Source organism: Eriocheir sinensis, chromosome 14, assembly GCF_024679095.1.
Source record: "Eriocheir sinensis breed Jianghai 21 chromosome 14, ASM2467909v1, whole genome shotgun sequence".
Taxonomy (NCBI): domain Eukaryota; kingdom Metazoa; phylum Arthropoda; class Malacostraca; order Decapoda; family Varunidae; genus Eriocheir; species Eriocheir sinensis.
The window spans coordinates 11,579,023-11,598,354 of record NC_066522.1 but is presented as its reverse complement, the minus strand read 5'-3'; the positions used below and the strand labels follow the sequence as shown (position 1 = coordinate 11,598,354).

Genomic DNA, 19,332 nt, shown 5'->3' with positions numbered 1-19,332 from the left:
ACCATGTTGTTGTTGTTGTTTCAGCGGCGAAATGAGTACCTCCACCTGTTATGGGGTGTGGTAGAGGCTGGAGGCTGGCAGGAGCACCAACATCGCCGCTCTGAGGTTTCTACTTGTTGTTCCAACATACTAGCAGAGGAGGAGCCAGCCGCCCACAAGGACCAGACTCTTGTCCGCAAACTTCTTGATGCTTTCCCAGAGTTCTTTGCTGATAGCAACTAGTCCAGTATGTGTGTGTTTGTGTGCGTATGTGTGTGTGTACGAATTTGCCTGTGTGTCTCTGGGGAAGGGAAGGGAAAAGAAGAGTGTCTTTTTTTTCCAAAACATATATATGTATTCACTCAAAAACAATTTGCTCCACAGTTTATATTTAAAAGATATTGTGCTCTGATTTTGCTTTGCTGCCATTGTCTGTTGCTGTCAGACATTCCTGGCTGGTGTCAGGAATGACCAAATACTTGGAGGCCTTGCCAACCTACTCAGGGTGTGGTGTTCAGCTTATGCTGTGTTAGCAAGGATGTCAGCCCTGTTCGTGCTTGCTATTGGCCCAGAAAAAAAAATGGTATTGAAAAAATACTTCATAGCAACTTGTACCTATGAGCTATCAACGAAATGCAATGAATCACTTATTCACTTATTCAAGGAACAAAAATGCATCAATGTTAATAGTACTTATCTGCTATAAGTACATGACCAAATAATCTATACAAGCACACAAAAGTAAAAGTACTGAACACTGTTTAAGCAGAAGATTTTTCGTCCTGGGAACACCAATCTTGTCACAATGAAAAATAGTAGCATTTCAGCCTTCAACTTCATTTAGTATTGATAGTGATTTAGTATTGTATCAAGTCATCTGTCTACATGATCTTGAGAATGAAACTAATGTTCAAAATTAAGAGAAACCATGCTATGGAGATGTAAGTAATGGAACAAAGATCTTACTAAATTTCATTCAGTGCCCAGCAGTAACAAAGTGGAAGAAAAATTTAAAGGGTGGGTGTAATGAATGATAGGCTGAATAAATGGACAACTGATGGGATAGAAATTGATGGCTGAGGTAATAATTATGCAACAAAACTAAAGTACTCTTGATATTGTAGAAGAAAAATTATAAGTTAACAAGACACTAACTTCATATTATAAACTACGTATTATAATCTAGATTATTTGCCTTAAAATGAAAATGCACATCTGACAATTATATGTTCAGCGTAGATTTATGAATGGTGCAAAGTTATCCTCGGACACAAACATGACAAAGCACTTGTTCTAAAGGTTTATGATAAACAGTATGAGTTTTACAGTGAGCCACCCTCAGAGGCCTAGCAGGTGCAAACTCTTTAAAAGTGCATCTGCAGATGTCACCTAAGAAAATGGAATTTTTTATATTGTTCTGTTGTCATTTTATGTGAAATATGTTATTTTTTTAGGATTTTAGAATACTTTGATGTTATGAAGTTATGCATTTAAAGATCTAAACAGTATTATTGGTATGACATAAACTGAGCAGTATTTTGTAGTTGCCTTTTACTTAGAGTGATGATGACTGCTAACATGGTTCTTGCAGACATGTTTACAGTATTTGTGTCAAGGAGATGGCAGCAGAAATTAAATTGATTGGAGGGTCTATAGGCACAGACGTGCTGGGATGGACCTTTCCACATGAGACAGTGAACCAGTACTGAATCAAAATAATCTGTGCTTTTGAAGAAAAGGGATACAGGTGTATGTATGTGTAAAGTAGTCTGAGTATTATCTTCTGTAACTATGCAAAATATGTGTTCCATTGTCTTATTTTTTACTTAAAGCATGCAAGTGATTTTTGAATTTGTGGTGTGTGTGACATGCATGGATGACTATTATCCTCAAGGACCACAACAAGCCAGTGCTGATGTGAGTCATGTTTTCCTTGTGATGCAACTGACCTATATTATAATCCTATCCTGCCAGTGTTTCCTGCCTGTATACTGTGTAAGAACCCACATATGCACATTCATCTCTCACCCTATATCTACTCTTATATGAATTTCTCTTTACACTATCCCATTTACCTTTTCATTTTGCTTTATATCTAAAAGAACCTTTTCTGGGCTAGGGAATGTGAAGTGGCAGTGTGCAGGCAAGTTCATTCTTTTATTCTTTCCTCCTTTCTGTGTAACACACATAGCCTACAGAGGGAGGTCTGCTAAGCCACAAGATGGACAGAGTTGTCCCCCTTCATGGAGATGCTGCATGTCAGTTATACTCCCTTACTAGTTCACAGATACCTGCTTGTATGAAATTTTCAAGACTGCTCAGGCTTTTCCCCTTTGTCTCTGGCATGTCAGAATGTCAGCTGCACCTTTGAAGTTATTAGGATGTGGTTTGTAGTATACTGAATGGTTTATGAATTTGGCAGCATAAGAATTTATTTTATGTATTTTTTTTATTTTTTATTATGAGCATATGGTGAACTGTCTAAATTGTTACTTGCTAAAGGGACAGGAACAGTAAAAGATCATCCAGTGTACAAGACATACCCATGGAGAAAACATTTTTGTTTTGTGAATTGCTGTATGGAACAGCAATATTAATCTCCAATGAGGTAAATATTCTATTAGATACACATTTCACAAAGAAAATTAACTATAATATCATTAACTCCACACTGTGATAGTGTTGCATTCAACAAATTCAAGAATGTACTACTTGAGATTATGGTAGCCAGACATGGGTAACATCAGCTCATAAATATTATAATTATTTTTTTTTGTTAATTTATGGCAAAGTCTTTACTATGTGTTCCCATGTTTGCATGTTACCTTTAGCAGATATCATCTGAAGTGATAGTGTTACTCAGGTAAGAAAGCTTTATGGTGATGGATTTTGTCCCCGCGGTTAGCCCTCTTTGAACTGCAATTGCATCTCGCTCTCTTTAGTGGGCTCATACAACCCCTTAGGTTAAGGTTTATGGGTAGCTTGTGCTTGAACCAATATTGGAATGTGACTGAACAATAACAAGGTGCATCAGCATTAATATATGCTTATGTGTATTAATGCACACATGCTCTTCTTTTTTTTTTTTTTTTTTTTGCCTGTAGTAAGTTCATCTCAGTGAGGCTTATTCCTGCTTTGTTCCTTTACCCTTCTCCCATGAATTGAATCCTCAACAGACATATGCTAGTGCTTGGACTTACATGTATTTGAGCCTTGGTTCCCCCTTCCTTTTTATACTTTATTATAACTTAATCTCAGTCTTTAGTTATATTCTGATAAAGTATGCATCCTCAGAGTGAGCTATAAGATACTCTGGTGGCAGACAATTTACATTTAATTTGTATTTTTAAAGCATGCAAACAATGCAGGTTAGGAGTGCATGATTCATTCCATCAAATGCTGTGAGGAAACCAATGATCCTTCCCTGCTCCTTCCTAATAACACTAGCTAGTCTCAGAACTATTTGCATGTTGGATACTAAACTTCATTAATCTGAAGAACAGTATTCCAGTTCAATAAACCATTCCACATGAAGATGATATGCTGTAGTTCTTTCAGCAGTATTTTTATTCATGAGCGCAGTAGGAAATGCAAGATTCACCTACAATGTTACTTAGTTGTGTCATCTCCACCATTTCAGTATACATTGTTTTTGCATCTTGTCAGGTATGGAACACCTCAGATAAATTATACAGCTAGTGAGTCATTCATATGCTTGTTATACAGGATTACAGTTAGTGCATTTTGAGTAATAATGATGCCATACAGACAGCTGTCATTCTATTTATCATAAATATTATAACATTTAGCCAACACATTACTAACAATATAAGCTCATAAAAAAATATACTCGACAGCTTATAACAGTAGTGAACTCTTGTGATATAATATGTAAGTTAGAACAACATTGTTCATGGTTTTGGTGCCAAGGTAGACTAGGGCCCCAGCCTCTGCTTGGATGCCCTTAGCTAATAGTTATTGCCAGCAGCTCTATTGAAGCAAGTTGGAAGGTTACAAGCACAATGCCTCTGTGATATGTGATATCTCACAAAGACTAGAGCATTTTATGAAGTATTTTCCATTGCATTATTTATTGATAGTGTGAAGATGTGTCAGGATAAATGTTAATCCACCTGTATTGAAAAAAAAAAAATGTAAAATTCATTCTCTAAGATATTCTTACTTATGACTCATATTAGAGAGCCCTTGTTAGTAAACCCAGTGTCTTGGTTGTAATTTTATCATGTTGATTCAGTCAACTGAAAATCAAAAGCTGGAATTCATCTTTTAAAGATATAAGAAATTTTGTTTGTATGAAAGTCTGTCAACCAGTTTGATTACAGTAATCATAAAAATGTCCTGATGAGCAGGGCACGTTTCTGATTCCAGTATTCAACTAAGGCATATCTTTCCTGAGTATTAAAGGGAGGCCTTGGTGGTGAAGACAGTAGAGCAGTAATCTGGTTGTGTTACAGCAATAACTCACACACCATCCTCTGTTTCTGGATAGCCTTCAAGAAAACTCTGTGACTACATATTAATTGTACAAAACCTCACAGAATATGTTTGGGCTCTTCCATCCTTCCAGTGCCAACATACATTAAACTTAACATTTCCTGAAATGTTTGCCATGTGTTGTGAGGGAGTTGATTGCAGGTTGTGACAGCTGCTGAGTCTGGGGAAAGGTTGGTATTCTGGGGCTTTGTCTCTAATGAACTACAGGTTTGTTAAGCAATCATTAGCCTATAAAATAATGTGACTGATGTTCAGGATGCAACATCTGTACTGCCAAAGTATAGATCTATAAGCTTAATGCATTCATTGGCATTGTATGTGTTGTGTCTGTTCATCATAGCAAAACTAATCTCGTGCTACATTTGCAAAAGTACACATATGTGATGTTGCCTTAACAATTTACATTTGTCTCTAAGAGTTAGATCTATTTATGAACTCAGTGTTGTTATGAAAAATTACATATAGTTTTATCTTTGAAATTTAAAACTAAGGACAGTAAGCACAAATATTTTAAGAATGAATGCATGATGGGCACATTATGCTAAACACTTCAATTTTCTCATTACAACTCCTTCAAAACATCAGTTGTGGCTAAAGACATATAAGTCTACCTTTCCAGATGATGTTAATGATTCATTGCCACAAATTTCATGCAGGTCTGTTTTCTCTGCTGCCACCGCACCTTTTGTGGCAATGATTTCTTAATGTTTATAATACATTAGTGCAATATAGTATTTTAAATGTATTCTATTCTTACTTTTACCTCATTGTTAAATGTATCCATTGATTTGAATCCATTTTAGTGAATTGTCTGACTAGTTTAGCTGTTACATATGAATTAAGTCGGCAAGAAAAAAAAAGTTACAAAAATGTAATCAAGAAAGGAATATTTTGTCTTATGTAAGCTAAGAAACAGAAGAAACATAGATATGCATACTAACTCGTCCCTAAATTTGTGCCCACCTGCAGTGTTTGTACAAAAATTGTTGTCATATTTATGTCAATCAATAAAATCAAGGCTTGACTGTGTTGGAAAGTGTAAGTAAATCTATATTGTTTTAAGGCAAGTGTTGTTAGTTAGTAATAGTGGTGCAAAGGTTTGGTGAGATAATACATAAAGAACAAGTAAGAAGCAGTTTTGTATCCATTGTGTTTCCACTCTAAAGCAGTGTGTGTATTTACCTAGGTGTATGTACTTAGTTGTGACCTGCAGTGAAATGGAGAGATAGGGTGCAGGAGTACATTATGGAGAGGGGGGAAAGATCTTTGAGAAACTATGAGCAGGCAAGGAGGGAGTGTCTGTATAGAGAAAGTTGGAAACTCTTCTGCCGTGGCCATCCCCTGATGGGAGCTCCTAGGAACAGGCGTCGATGAAATGATGATGATTATGTGATATACAGGAAATGAGCTACTCTCATAGGGTTCCAGCTGTCTCAGTCAGTCATACTTTGCTTAAAATCAATGTGTTCTTTGACTGGATAATCTCCATGTCCAGGCCATTCTGTATGTTCCTATTGTTTGATTAATCCAGCAGCCATCCAATCCATGGACATGGTCAAGAAATTTGACCCTAAATACCCCAGAATTTAAACTGGATAATGATGGTGCTCTCCAGATATATGATGTATAATATTTTTCCCCTATAAACCAAACCAATGGAAAGTCTGCACTATTTCATGTTTTGGATAGTCAAAGTCTAAAGTTTATTATATCAGTTTATATATTTGCAAAGAGCAATTGGCACAGTACAAAAACCTCAAAAATATATTGGTTGGGCCTGGAATGTCAAAAAAGGCCTGTTATCACAGTCCCGGAGTCACACCTTCACATGTGCAAAATAATTCAGATTCACTGGTAATGGCTGAACACAAGCTGAATGAGTTGATTCACTCATCAGCTGCAACTTTTAAGTATAAAACATGAGTTTCATTCATCATACATATATTCACAATTACATAAACCACATTTCATGCCAGAGAGATTCTGTTTGGTAAACATTAAAGTAAGGAATTGAGAAAAGAAATAAAATTTTTTTAATAAGATGACTAAGGCACCCCTTAATTATATGGATACCAAATTGTGTTTGAAAGTTACATGTGCAACTTAATACACAGAAAATTTCAATGAAGTTCTATAATATGATCTCGATGCAAACTTTGGAGTTTTTATCTCAGATGTGCCCTTACACTGGTTTGTAACACATCTGCAAGTCTAAATCATGCAACTTTTTACAATAGGGGAATTAATTGCTTTGATAATGATTTGTCAATGCAGGTTTCCTATCTATTTACTCAAATTATAGTTTATTTCAACAGTGGCAAATTACTTGACTTTTATCCTACAAATGTGTGTAACTAGTCTGCTTGTCGAAATGATGTAGTAACTTTTCATAATTAGAATTTTGTCAAGCAAATGATAACAGCTGATCTTTATAAACTGAAATCAAGCAGCTACTACCCACTTAATTTGAGTGAGAAATTATCCTAGTTAGTTTAGCATCTACCACTATTCGAGGGAGTGTCTGACATAAAATTTTATTAATAAAAGAAAAAGCTTAAATTACAGCATAAAAAGACAGCCAAGACAACTAATGGATTTTAAGTGAGATTCAAGCAAGGTAACAGGCAGCTATGTCTGATATCAAGGTAATAGAGAGCCATATCTGATATCAAGGTAATAGAGAGCCATATCTGATATCAAGGTAATAGAGAGCCATATCTGATATCTGAGTAAAATAACACATTCACTAGATAAATTTGTTTTGCATTGGAAACTAGGTTGCTCATTATGCAGAACTGGAAATCATTAATGAATTCACAATTCATTCCTTGTTACCTTGGATACACATTATTGGGTTATAAATATCACCACAAACATTGCATAAGGTATCACTGCAGCTTTTTCTGTGGACCAATATTTTTACTTTAATAATATGCTCTAGTTTATCTTATTCGATACTTTCAAGCAGTTTTGGGACTGAACTAAGTGACTTATGGCAACAGCTACAAACCCCATAAAAAGTAAAATTAGCATTAGCATGAAAGACACTGGGTGATCCTTTTTAGATATTTTGAGAGAAAAGTACAGTTTTGGCAAGAAATATGATACACTCGCTGATCACATTTACATATGAAAATCATTACCTACATATATTACACACCTCCACACATGCAGCAATCAATATTATACCTGAAGTTGTCACTTTCAATCATACAAAATAATCACTAACCACTAAGAGATGAGACGGGGTTGAGCAACTGTGGGTGAACAGCAAGGGACATACATTTGTTATAAGGCAGGCAAGTGGGGAGCAAGGGCCAGCGTCACCCATTCTTGAGGGTTTTGTATATGAACAGACTTGCTGCCACTGAACCACACACGCAGAAGGCAAACACGGCACATCGGTAAATGAAGTTGGCGCCACAAGTCAGCACAGCAACCTGTCAAGGACAATGGAATGAAGCTTTAAATATTACCATACTACATATACTTCGGAATATGTCATCCTATTTTTTTAAGTTTGTATGTTTGATGCATTTTAAATCTTCCCTATTAATCAAGATATTGCTGCATTTTATCATTTTATGTGGAGAGATTTGTGATGTGGTAGTTAGCCTTGTATGTGACACTTACCCAGCCACCTGCCTCCTGCACCCAGCGACACACGTGCTCCACCAGGTACCTAAAGGACCACTTCATTAGCAGATGGATCAGTTCCTCTCCCTTCATCCTTACTTGGTGCACAGCCACATCACCCACGAAGGTGAACAATGCCACAATACGTTCTCGTGTGATACCGTCCTGGAGAGAGATTTATGGAGCTTATAGTACAGAAGGATACATGACATGGAGGCTCCTGATAATTATTATTCACCATCTCTCTTCTCCATTCATAAATGTCTGACCTCCATTTAAGCTTTTGACTGTATTTGTAGTGACTTCATGACTTGAATGGAAGTAGTGTTGGTGTCCACTGTGGCAATCATTTTGGTAATGTGTGACTTTAGGCAGAGGGGAAATTTTTTTTTTATTATGTTGAAACAACTTCCTAAGTTATATTACACTTATTCTAGGGATTATTACAGCCTAAATAAACCTGATGTTCATAACTATTTCATCATACATAGATAACTAAATACTGCCAATGCAAGACTGCTAATCCACTGATTGTGCCAAGCTCCTCAAATCAAAGTAAATGTCAGTGTGCTCCATCCTGCTCAGGGAATGCTCTAATTTCGTCTCTCCACCTGGTTCTGTTTGTGGAGTTTCCACTCTGTTACCTGGGGAGACCAGGGGAAGGTAAATTGTGATAACCCAGATGCCACACCCTGTGTGTGGGGGGCTCAGGGAGCTATAGCTACAGCTATAGTGTATGCTCCCAACTTTACCTTTTACTATTATTTGTAACTTTGGAATCTATATTGTAATTACTGAAGGAGCTGTTTTTCTAACACTTGGTAATCTTAGGAGAATTATGAAGATGGCAGGCATCAGTGAAGTGATGAGAGTGAGTAGAGGCTATTGTTCATAGCTGGGCGTTAATCGCGATACTTTATCGCTGATAACAAAATCGGGTTATCGGCCATCCGCTACTTATATATATATATATATATATATATATATATATATATATATATATATATATATATATATATATATATATATATATATATATATATATATATATCGGTATCTTTGTTACTTTTGTAACCAAACTAGTGATAATCGCTACTTTTTTCCACCTCTCAGAAAAAAATAACGTTGTCTCCTCCCTACTGCGCATGCGTGGCCTGGGCACCTGGTGTTGTATGAAAAAACTTCGGGGTATGAAATATCTTCGGTGAAGAGATTTCATACTTAGATCATCAACATTAAAACACTAGGTTATTATTTTATGTTAGACTCGAAAATCACTATATCAAAGAGAAAAATCATTTAATTTTGCCCCCAAAATTATTATTCACTGCCTGAAATTTGTGATCCCGTTGTAAAGAGCGCAAACAGAGACCAGCGGCTTGTGTTATCACGTGGCCTCTCAGCTGCGTCTTGAGAGACGGAGCGAGTGCCAGTGTTCCGGTTCCCAGTGCTTCAGTGCTTCTTTACTGAAGTGACTGTTAAAGTGTTAATGGTGATAAGTAAGAATAACTGAATAAGTACTAATGGGCCAGTTCACGAGAGACCAGTGTTTGTAAACAAAAGCGCCAGCTTTTGACGATGGGGACGGCAAATAACACAACACCAGTTCAGGCGTTTCTAGTATTACTGTCTATATGTACGTGTAAACGTGTGATTTTCAGGTTTTGTAAGTTTTCTAAAATACAGATAATGAAAATTTGAATTCATCTATTTTTTTATTTGATATATCAATAGTGTCGTTTTTGCCTATCGGACTTACTGCTAGCTAGTATCAGAATTGTGGATTTATATCGGGCATCGCCTATATTTGTGTCTCCAGTTAACGAATATCGGTTATCACTGATAAGGTTTTCCATTATCAGTTATCGGGAATAAGGTTTTCTGTTATCGTGCCCAGCTATGCTATTGTTGAGCCCTATTAAAAAGGCAGGACAAGAATGATTGGATGAAATAAAATTAAAACATTCATGAGGAAGGCTGAAAGCCAACTGGTTGGCCAAAGAAGATACAGATGAGGTAGAATAGAATGACTTTCAAAGTCAAGGCAAGGACAAAAAATTTGCAAGACAATTCTGTGTGGACAGCTGCCATCAGGTAGCAAAGGCTGACACATGTGAGCTGCCTTGGACAACTAAAATGACAATGATGATTTGGGTATCAATCATTTTCGATACTATTAACTTACTCAACAAACACTCCTGTTTGTTCATTTCATGACATGGGGCCTTAGATTACTAAGTAGTCATGCTGTCAATCAAAACAATATTTTTGCTCACATAAAACAGTTCAGCACACAGCTGGAAGAAGTCACTCATCTCAATGCAGCTGAGGTTCACTGACTCTGCCATAAGACGCACCTTCCGTCGCTCAGCTGTCCCTGCAAAGGCATCTGCCAGCAGACGTAGTTCCCGGCCAGCACGCATCATGTGGGGGCTGCTGGAACTGACATATGCATAAACATGAAAACTTATTTCTAATACTTAGCAACTAAACAATCCATAGGACTCCAAACTAAAGAAAATTATGAATGACTTTTAACATTTCCAACAATAAAGACAAGTTATATTAAATACACAGTTTCTACAATAATATTTGAATTCTTAAAAAAAAAAAAAAAAAAAAAAAAAAAAATTGCTGGAGGGAAGCATCTAGGAGCATCTTGGATAGCAAGTGTTTGCTGCTATCTTGATGACATAGTCATCAGACTTGCACCTTGGTCCTGGCCAAGGGTGCATATGATGGGTGTACTGGTGCTGCCACCTCAGGATTTTCACTCATTATTTCCCATTGGATGTCCTCCTATAACTGTTATATCCACAATGCATCATGAATCTCCCAACCCAAATGTATATACACCCAGTGTTGAGTGGCATCTGAATAGTTCACTGCACTAATATGCACAATATGACCATTCCTGCAGTTGGTGGCCCTTGGCCACCCTAATTTTTTGGTGCCACTCAACACTGCATGTCTGGCCATAGTTTTCATCACTGTGGTCATGCTGTGATAGAGAAAGTGCTATTTCATCATCATCATCATTTTGTTTAACGTCTGTTTTCACTCTTCCAGAGCGGTTGGACGCTTTATGGCTCTCCTCCACTCTACTGTCTTCTGCCCGATGCTCATCCAATCCCATCAATGCCAAGTCTTCGTGTATACACCTTCTCCACATTTTCCTAGGTCTACCAATTGGTCTCCTTCTTTCTACCTCCAATCTCCCCAAAACTCCCAGCACTGTATCCTCCCCTGCTCCCTTTACATGTCCAAACCACCGGAGTCTTTCCCTTCCGAGCACTGTTTCCAGGTCCTCTACTCCACATCTGTTAGCTACATCTGCACTGGACATCCTGTCTTGCCACCTGGTCCTTGCCATATACCTCAGCATTCTGCAATCACTTGCTCTCAATACCTCCATCAATTTTATAGTTAGAGCCCATGTTTCTGCTCCATATAACATCACTGATCTAATACACGCTTGGTACACCCCAACTCTGCTCTTTAAAGGGATGCTACGATTCACAAGTAAACTAGCCACCTCCCTCCACTTTAACCACGCTGCCGCCACTCTCGCTCTCACTGTCCTCTCCACTCCTGCCTCACAGTCCAGAACATCTCCCAAAAACAGAAATGTTCTACCTCATCCAACTTTCCTCCATTCACCTCTAGTTCATCCCTCTCAATTTCTTGTCCTTGCTGTCTCCTTACACAAGCTGGGCATGTAAAATTCTGCACTCCTCTTACATTTCTGAGGCCTGTGCATCTATGGTGGCACCACTGCCTGCAACATGTGCACAAGACTGAATTTACACCTACTCCCTTCCCACAGCATCCACATGGATACTTTCCTGATTTAATCTTTTCTCTTGCCTCTTTTCAAGTCACCATGTACTATGTACTTTGTTTTTTCCATATTAATTTTCAAACCTCTCTCCTCCATTCCTTCCTTCCATTTATTAAACTTTTCTTTCACTTCTGCTGTCTCTGCATTTACTACCAAGTCATCTGCATACAGCAGCTCCCATGGTGCCTCTCCTCTTGCTTCCTTTGTTGCATCCTCCATTACTGTTATAAACAAGAGCAGGCTAAGGGCAGATCCCTGGTGAACCCCTGCTCCAATTTCGAACTCATCTAATGTTCCCACCACTGTTTTCATTCTCGATTTTGTACCTTCATATAGTCCCATCACCGATTCAACCAATCTTTCTGGTACTCTTTGCCTTCTCAATGCCCATCTTATAATTTCCCTTGGTACTCTGTCAAATGCCTTCTCTAGATCTAAAAAAACATGATACAATCTCCTCCTCTTCTCCATAAATCTTTCCTGAAGGCCTCTCATAGTATATATTGCTTCAGTTGTTGATCTCCCAGGGCAAAAGCCAAACTGACATTTGTCAATTCTTATCCTTCTCAGCCTCTTCTCCAGGACTTTTTCATATACCTTCATGCCATGCTCCAGTAACCTTATCACTCTATAGTTACCACATTTCAAAGCATCTCCTTTCCCTTTAAAAATGGGTATAGTGTAGCTTCCTTTCCAGTCTTCTGGTATCTCTCCCTTTTTTAATACATTGCTATTTGAGCATCAATAATACATACTATTTAAGTGAGAAGTATGAACTACTGAAAAGCATATCTTAGGGGGTATATAACAAACATCTCAGCAGAAAAAATAGAAAGATAAGCATAATTAAAAAAGAAAAAGTAAAAAGAAGAAAAAGACAAATAGTACATATATCATTTGAACAGCTGAAACACACACACACACACACATGAGTGTAAGCCCAGGCCCTGTAAAATTACAACAAGGTAAATACACAAACACACACCTGGGCATGGCCTGCATACACTGAGGCACATCCAGCCTGTTGTTACGAAGGGTCTCTAAGGTGAAGGTGGTGAGCAATTCCTGAGCCTCCTGAGTAACATTCTCAGCAGGAGGCAAGTCCTGAGGGGGCTGGGGGCTGCATCTGCCCCCACGCAAGGCAAGGGGAAGCCATCTCATAGGGCTGTTGGGGTTTTGGTTCCCTGTCCTACACCCTGGTAGTTGGGGTAGTCGTCCATCTGACAGGAAAATATGCACATTTGTTTCTTTCCGGCACATAAAAATATTGATATTAACCAAAGCTTCTTGTCTCAACCTATGAAAAGGTGTTTAATACATCAAGTGACCAAAAGACCATCATATGACACAAACTGTAAATCACCTTCCTTACCTGATTCTTTAGGAGGGCAGTTATGATTTGGCAGTGGTGGGTACCTGTTGACAGGTGACGTGCCTTCAGAACGGTTTCTACGGTGGGTGAGTCCACTGTGCTGGCAACTGCTGCTGCTAAAGCTGTCCCTTCTTGGGGCAAGACGTAACCGGGGAGGTATGGCGTGGTCTGCTTCATCTCTCTGATGCTGTGATGGTTGCCTCACCCTGGGTCGCACAGACTGATCAGAGGCAGAGACAGCCTCACGAACAGTGTGTGAAGGGTAGCTGGAGTGTAAGGTATACTGAGTGGAATGTGAAGAACGTGAATGGTGGTGTGACTGAGCTTCTTGGTGTGAAGCTTCCCTGTATGAGTGCAATGATGAGGGGTCTCGACTGGAAGATGAGGGGTGTGAGGCTCTCCAGGCATCATGTGATGAGGCTTCCCAACTTAAGCTTGAAGAACTTTCCCTGCTGGGATGTGAAGTTTCTCTGCTGTTGTATGGAGGGTATGACGATGCATCTCTATAGGAGGATGAGTAATGCGAAGCCTCTTGATTAGGGTATGCAGGGTAAGATGAAGCTTCCCGACGAGGGTAAGTGGAGGCAACAGCAGCAGCAGCATACTGGTCAAAATGGTGGTCATTGCTGTTCTCATCAACATTATTGTTTTGGCTATCCTGAACGGCACGTTCCTGCAGCTCTGCCACAGAGACTGGTGAGGGTGGACGTGGGTGTAAGAGTGGGGGAAGGTGTCTTCCAACCTGTGAAAAGTTGTCACTGGGGTCACCTAAGGTGCCAGAGTCCTGACGATTCCGGGAAGAGGGCAACGACTGTGCCGAGTCATCTGCTGGCCACAAACTGTCCTCTTCCTTTGATTCAATAGACCCATTGGCCATGGCTGGAAAAAGGAAGAGAAAATGGTGTAATGTATTCTAATACAATAATGGCATTACTAGATGCTTATTTGTTTTCATGTTGCCTTTTCTTTGTGATCTCTAATTAGCTACACAAATGAAATTTAGTACAATACTCCAGAAACAATATCCAAGGCATTATTTTTTTGAGAAAGATATGTCAGCTGTGTATAGAGTCTACAGTAAACCTTTGATGTATTGGACATGTCAAAGCTGAGGAGTAATTTGACTTATGTATTACATTTTTTCAACCTTATCCATGATCAGAGTCAGGCACATTTGACATGCATGACTCAGAGAAGCACAACTTGTCAAAGCTATATATTCCAACTTTTTTGGATAACTCCCAAACAAAACAAAATAAAACTTGTCAAAGCAACTCTAAATACTAAATAAAATATTTTTAAATTATTTTTTCAACAATAATTTTCACTTTGATTCCTTATACATGGTGAACTCGCAGTTATCCATATCTACATTATCTACAAGTTGACATTACCTGGTTTGGAACTTGATTTGTCAACCTATCACAATATCCTCATAAGGTGTGGTTATTTGCAGGATGGTGATTGATGGTTGATGAGTAATTCCTGCATGGCACTGTACTATCTTTGATCATATAGCACAGAATGATTTTTTTAGGGAAGAGATGAGAAGTGACTCTAAAGATTGCCTTCAACACACTCTCTCTGACTTAATAAGATGCAAAAAGTTAAGTGTATTTTATTTATTTATTTGCTTTATTCTATTGAATTTTATTAAAATTCAATGAATATGATAAAACTGTAATAAGATATGGAGTTGAAAATCTATTACTAATAGAAGAGACCAGTCTTCTTAATTAAGTCCAGCACCTCCTATCTGGGATAGAGACAAATCTCCTCAAACATCAGAGACAGAAGGCACTGCCCTCTCCCAAACACCAGGAGAGCTCTTGCAGGTCCCACAGAGTGGAGCACTTGACTGACAAGTGCTGCACAGACAGAGGGCCCAAACAGTTTTTGCAATATAGTATATCACCTGTGGACATGAGGTAGCCATTGATGAGTGTGACTTGTCTGCAGACAGTGCAGTCCATGTGTAGTTTAGCTCAGAATTCTTCATCATATTGTTAATGGGTGAAAATGCATGCACTTTAACTATATGAAGGTGCACATGGTTAGCAACTAACCTAACATAACCCAAACAGCGCCATTAATGCATTGGGGCGGTAGCTGTGGTCCAGGGTGCTTTGTTTAAGTTTGGTTGGGTTAGGTTTGCTTTAGTTAGGTTAGTTTGGGCTAGTTTCTAACAATGCATGCCTTCATATTATAGTTAAATGACTTGTATTTTTGCCCTTTAACCACAAAAGGAAGGTTCAAATCCCGGCCCGGGCAGTCGGCGTGCAGCTTACCCAGCTGTTCATCCTCCCTTTCGGGCTGGTCAATAAATGGGTACCTGGGGAAACCTGGGGAAGGTAAACTGTGGTAACCCGGATGTCACACTGGCCCTGTGTCCTGGGGTAATAGGCTCCCTCCCACCACAGGCTCAAGGGCCACCGAGGTCACGCGCTGCTACAATGTATGCCCCCAACTTTTAACTACACATTTATTGACAGGCAAGAGTAATCTCCCTGCGATCCCTGATATGTGTATACGACCATGTGTTCTAGCACACTTAGGTATATCAATATTCTAGTGCAAACAACAATTTCCACATGAAAATACATCTTATTTTACCTGGAAATGAATAGTCAGCGTCTCTGAATCGCTCAGGTCAGCTAAACGATATCACAGTGATTCAATCAATCAATGAGGGCATACGCCAGGGTGTGTGTTACCTCGCCCACCTTACGACACCAGTCTGGGGGGTCCCTCCAGGTGAGTCTTCATGCAGGCCCCCTTCCCATCCTGAGTACCTCCTGGCAGGATCTATCGACTTGCTCAAGCCACGAGCTCTGTGGGCGTCGCCTTGGCCTCCTCCACTCAGGATTGTCTCTTACAGAGACAACCTGATGAGCAGGATCAGCTTCTGAGTAACGTGCCACGTCCCCGTATGGGCGGAGTTGGCGTTGACAGACTATGCAGGTAATATGTGTCGAATCAGTCTCACGGAGTAGTTGCTGGTTTGAAACAAAGGGCCATATTACAAGTCAAACCTGAGAAGTTTCGGGTCCCTACAAAGGTTAGCTTAGGGGCCTTATTACAAGTCCAATCCGAGAAGTTTCGGGTCCCTACAGAGTTATTGACCCCGAACTCTGTAGGGGACTCAAAACTTCTTGGATTGGACTTGTAGTACAGCCCCTAAACTGACCTTTGTAGGGACCCGAAACTTCTTGGGTTTGACTTGTAATACAGCCCTAAGTCATTCCAGCAATATCCCATGATTCTGCGAAGACATTTAGATAAATATTCGTTTTAGTACCATGCCAGTATTTCATTACCTACCTTATGAAACATCACTAGCTCTTCATATATCTTTTCTAAAAACGTTCAACAATCATGGAAACGCTTTCAAAATCCAATTCAAGGACTACTTACTGTTGAAAATAGGGGATAATATTCATGAAAGCGTAGCCTCCTTTGGTGGTGGCCGCGGTGATGGTGCTGCCGCCGCAGCCACAAAACAGCTCGCGGTAAATCTTAAGAATCACCACTCCACCCCCTCCACCACCCCAGCCCCCCCAATCCCCCAAGACAAGCCTAGGGAACTGTGGGGAACCGGGGTATTGGGGGGGGAGCCCATATCACTGAAAAATGGCCTTCCAAAATTTCCCTAGAAAAATCCCTAAATCAGGAAAAATTCCCTAGTCTTGAAAGTAAGGAAAATCCCTACCGTATACTCACATGCGTGGGCTAATCGCTAACCACCCCAAAACAGCCCTGAGCCATGACTCAAGGTCATCCGGGACTCGGGCTATACCCGGCCCTCAGCACGGCAGCCGGTGGGCTGCGTGTTCTAAAAAAAAAAAAATAAAAAAAAAAAAATAAATAAAAAAAATAACCACGCGTGGTGGACCTGGTCTCACATGCGTGGGCTAGTCGCTAACCAAGCATACCATCGCTAACCAAGCGTACCATCGCTAACCAAGCGTACCATCGCTAACCAAGCGTACCATCGCTAACCAAGCATACCAACGCTAACCAAGCGCATTAACCAAAGCGTGCGCTAACCAAACGTTTGTAGAAAAAATATATGAAGACCTAGTGATGCTTCATACGGTAGGTAATGAATGCGAGCTATTTTGCGGCGGCGGCGTTAGCTCTATTAATCCCTTTAGGGAGCTGTGGTTTTGGTGGTTGTTAGCTCGATTAATCCCTGTAGGGAACAGTGGTTTTGGTGGTGGACGGCCAAATCACTGAAAAATGGGCTTTCAAAATGTCCCTACAAAAATCCCCAAAATCGGGAAAAATCCCTAGTCTCTAAAGAAAGGAAATTCCCTAACGTATACTCTTGTAATCTATTCCTATATAACGTAGCAGCCGCCGCAGCGGGTCTGTTGATGAGTGTAGGGCGTGTAATTGGATGGTCAGCGTAGTTGTACCTCCACCCCACCACCCCAATCGTAGTCGAGCAACTCTTGGGAAATGTCATGTTTCATAATTACATATGGTAAAATACTGACGGTTAACCCATCCACTTCTTGAAAGTTGATGCTAGATAATTTTTACCGAGTAGTTTAAGGTGCAAAATAAAACAGATTTGTGACAGCTGTCATCCAGATCGAACTGACGCGGGAGTGACCTACCGACTGCTACGTATGACCCTGGCCTCCATTTTACTCAAACTCCACTATAAGTATTGCGCATTGAACAATATCCGTTTGTTTTCTGACATGTGCTTGTCACACCATGTGACACATGACACGCCCGTGTCTTTGTTGGACCCAGTACTGGGATAGTAATCGGTCCTTTTGTCAACCTACATGCACACCAATAAAGAGGTTAAATACTCAGTTAACACTTACCAAAAGGTAAAGTAGACTGATATTTTGAGGGAGTGAGTGTCGGGCCTTCCATCCATTATGGTGGCTTGAAAACAACTGACTACAGGAACCCACCGTTAGGTGCCGCCGCTGATACCCTCGTGTAGTAATATTTTACGAATGTATTAGAAAATACAAATAGCTGCGGCATTAGTTGCTTTAATATAGAGAAAAAAAATAACGTAAAACTCTTAAAAGACCGTTTTTTTTTGTCCGAAATCGTTATAATCCATGCGCATTTTGGATATTACTGCCTTAGGAACTAGTTTGTAGGGTGCACTGCAAGGCAGGTATGAGGCTCAGTCTGTGTATAGAGGCGGTTGTGAAACAATAACAATGGACTTAGAAAATCCAAGCCACCTAACTCTATAATTAAAGAGGCTTGCCCCCCTGGCCCCTCCCCAAGGTAAAATGTATACGAAAATGCATTATAATGATAATTCTTTCACGTGCTAAATTACTACGAATATTGGTTTGGAGTGGTTATTCTTAAGTTTTGCCCGAATCTTAACCGACATTTATTACCAAAGGCATCAATCCACCTCTCCAAGTCCCCATTTAGTGTCCATGTCTCAGCCATAAAGTAAGACAGGGAGCACAAGGGACTTGAAGATCCGGATCTTTGTCCTCCTGAACAGGTGTCGACAACGCCATATACTCGTGCTGAGGGAGCCCACAACACCGTGGGCCAAGCCAACCCGCCGTAAGACTTCCTGGCGAGACCCACCGATGATTACCATGTTAAAATCTAACTGGGGAAACAATTAGTGTCAACCCCCAGAATGCGTTGGGTGTAATTCTGTAGAAACCCCGCACACCCACACAGCCACGCCCCCAAGCCTTCCCGTCAGGAGGCACTGCTCTGCTCTGCCGTGTGGGCTCCTCAGCGCCCACCACTCCTCCCCGCGTGACAGCCGCGTGCTCACCAGCCTCGTCGTGGCCCGCAGCACAGCATGCGTCAGGCCCAGCAGGCAGCAGCAGGGGCGCCAGTCACGGAGACGCAGCCAGGCCCTCGTCAGCGTGTCCTCCTCGAGCAGGATTCCTGTGTTGTGATTGGCAGGGCTTCTTCCTCTTCTTCTTCTTCCTCTTCTTCTTCGCTTCCTCCTCTTCTTCTTTTGGTCTGTATCGCT

The 19,332-nt window shown here is 40.2% G+C and overlaps 2 protein-coding genes across 10 annotated transcripts in view; one reads left to right on the top strand and one right to left on the bottom strand.

Annotated features, from left to right (window-relative positions):
• The window catches only part of LOC126998450 (NCK-interacting protein with SH3 domain-like), a 19,216-nt gene extending 13,977 nt beyond the window's left edge, over positions 1 to 5,239 (top strand). For all 5 annotated transcript variants that reach the window (XM_050860144.1, XM_050860142.1, XM_050860143.1 and 2 more), the window contains exon 14: positions 25 to 5,239. In XM_050860144.1, coding sequence (XP_050716101.1) covers positions 25 to 222 — 198 coding nt within the window. In that variant the 3' untranslated portion in view covers positions 223 to 5,239. The remainder of the gene's footprint in view (positions 1 to 24) is intronic.
• Positions 3,053 to 19,332, bottom strand: LOC126998452 (uncharacterized). Of its 5 annotated transcripts, none has more exons than XM_050860152.1 (7): positions 19,129 to 19,332; positions 15,259 to 15,685; positions 13,344 to 14,222; positions 12,957 to 13,191; positions 10,488 to 10,572; positions 8,128 to 8,295; positions 3,053 to 7,934 (listed from the first exon to the last, which is right to left on the bottom strand). In XM_050860152.1, the coding sequence occupies exons 2-7, from the start codon at positions 15,314 to 15,316 to the stop codon at positions 7,818 to 7,820; spliced, it is 1,542 nt and encodes a 513-aa protein (XP_050716109.1). In that variant the 5' UTR covers positions 15,317 to 15,685; positions 19,129 to 19,332; the 3' UTR covers positions 3,053 to 7,817. The 5 variants fall into 5 exon arrangements, with proteins under 5 accessions (XP_050716109.1, XP_050716105.1, XP_050716107.1 ...); XM_050860148.1 differs by having other exon boundaries at positions 10,407 to 10,572; positions 19,129 to 19,323; XM_050860150.1 differs by lacking the exon at positions 15,259 to 15,685 and adding an exon at positions 17,064 to 17,175 and having other exon boundaries at positions 10,407 to 10,572; positions 19,129 to 19,318.

Excerpts from the sequence above, each read along its gene's own strand:
- LOC126998452 (XM_050860148.1), bottom strand. The coding sequence starts at position 15,316 with ATGGACTGCACTGTCTGCAGACAAGTCACACTCATCAATGGCTACCTC. Across the intron at positions 14,223-15,258 it reads TGGCTACCTCATGTCCACAG|CCATGGCCAATGGGTCTATT; the intron begins GTGATATACTAT and ends TCCTTTTTCCAG. Across the intron at positions 13,192-13,343 it reads CTGCCCTCCTAAAGAATCAG|ATGGACGACTACCCCAACTA; the intron begins GTAAGGAAGGTG and ends TTTTCCTGTCAG.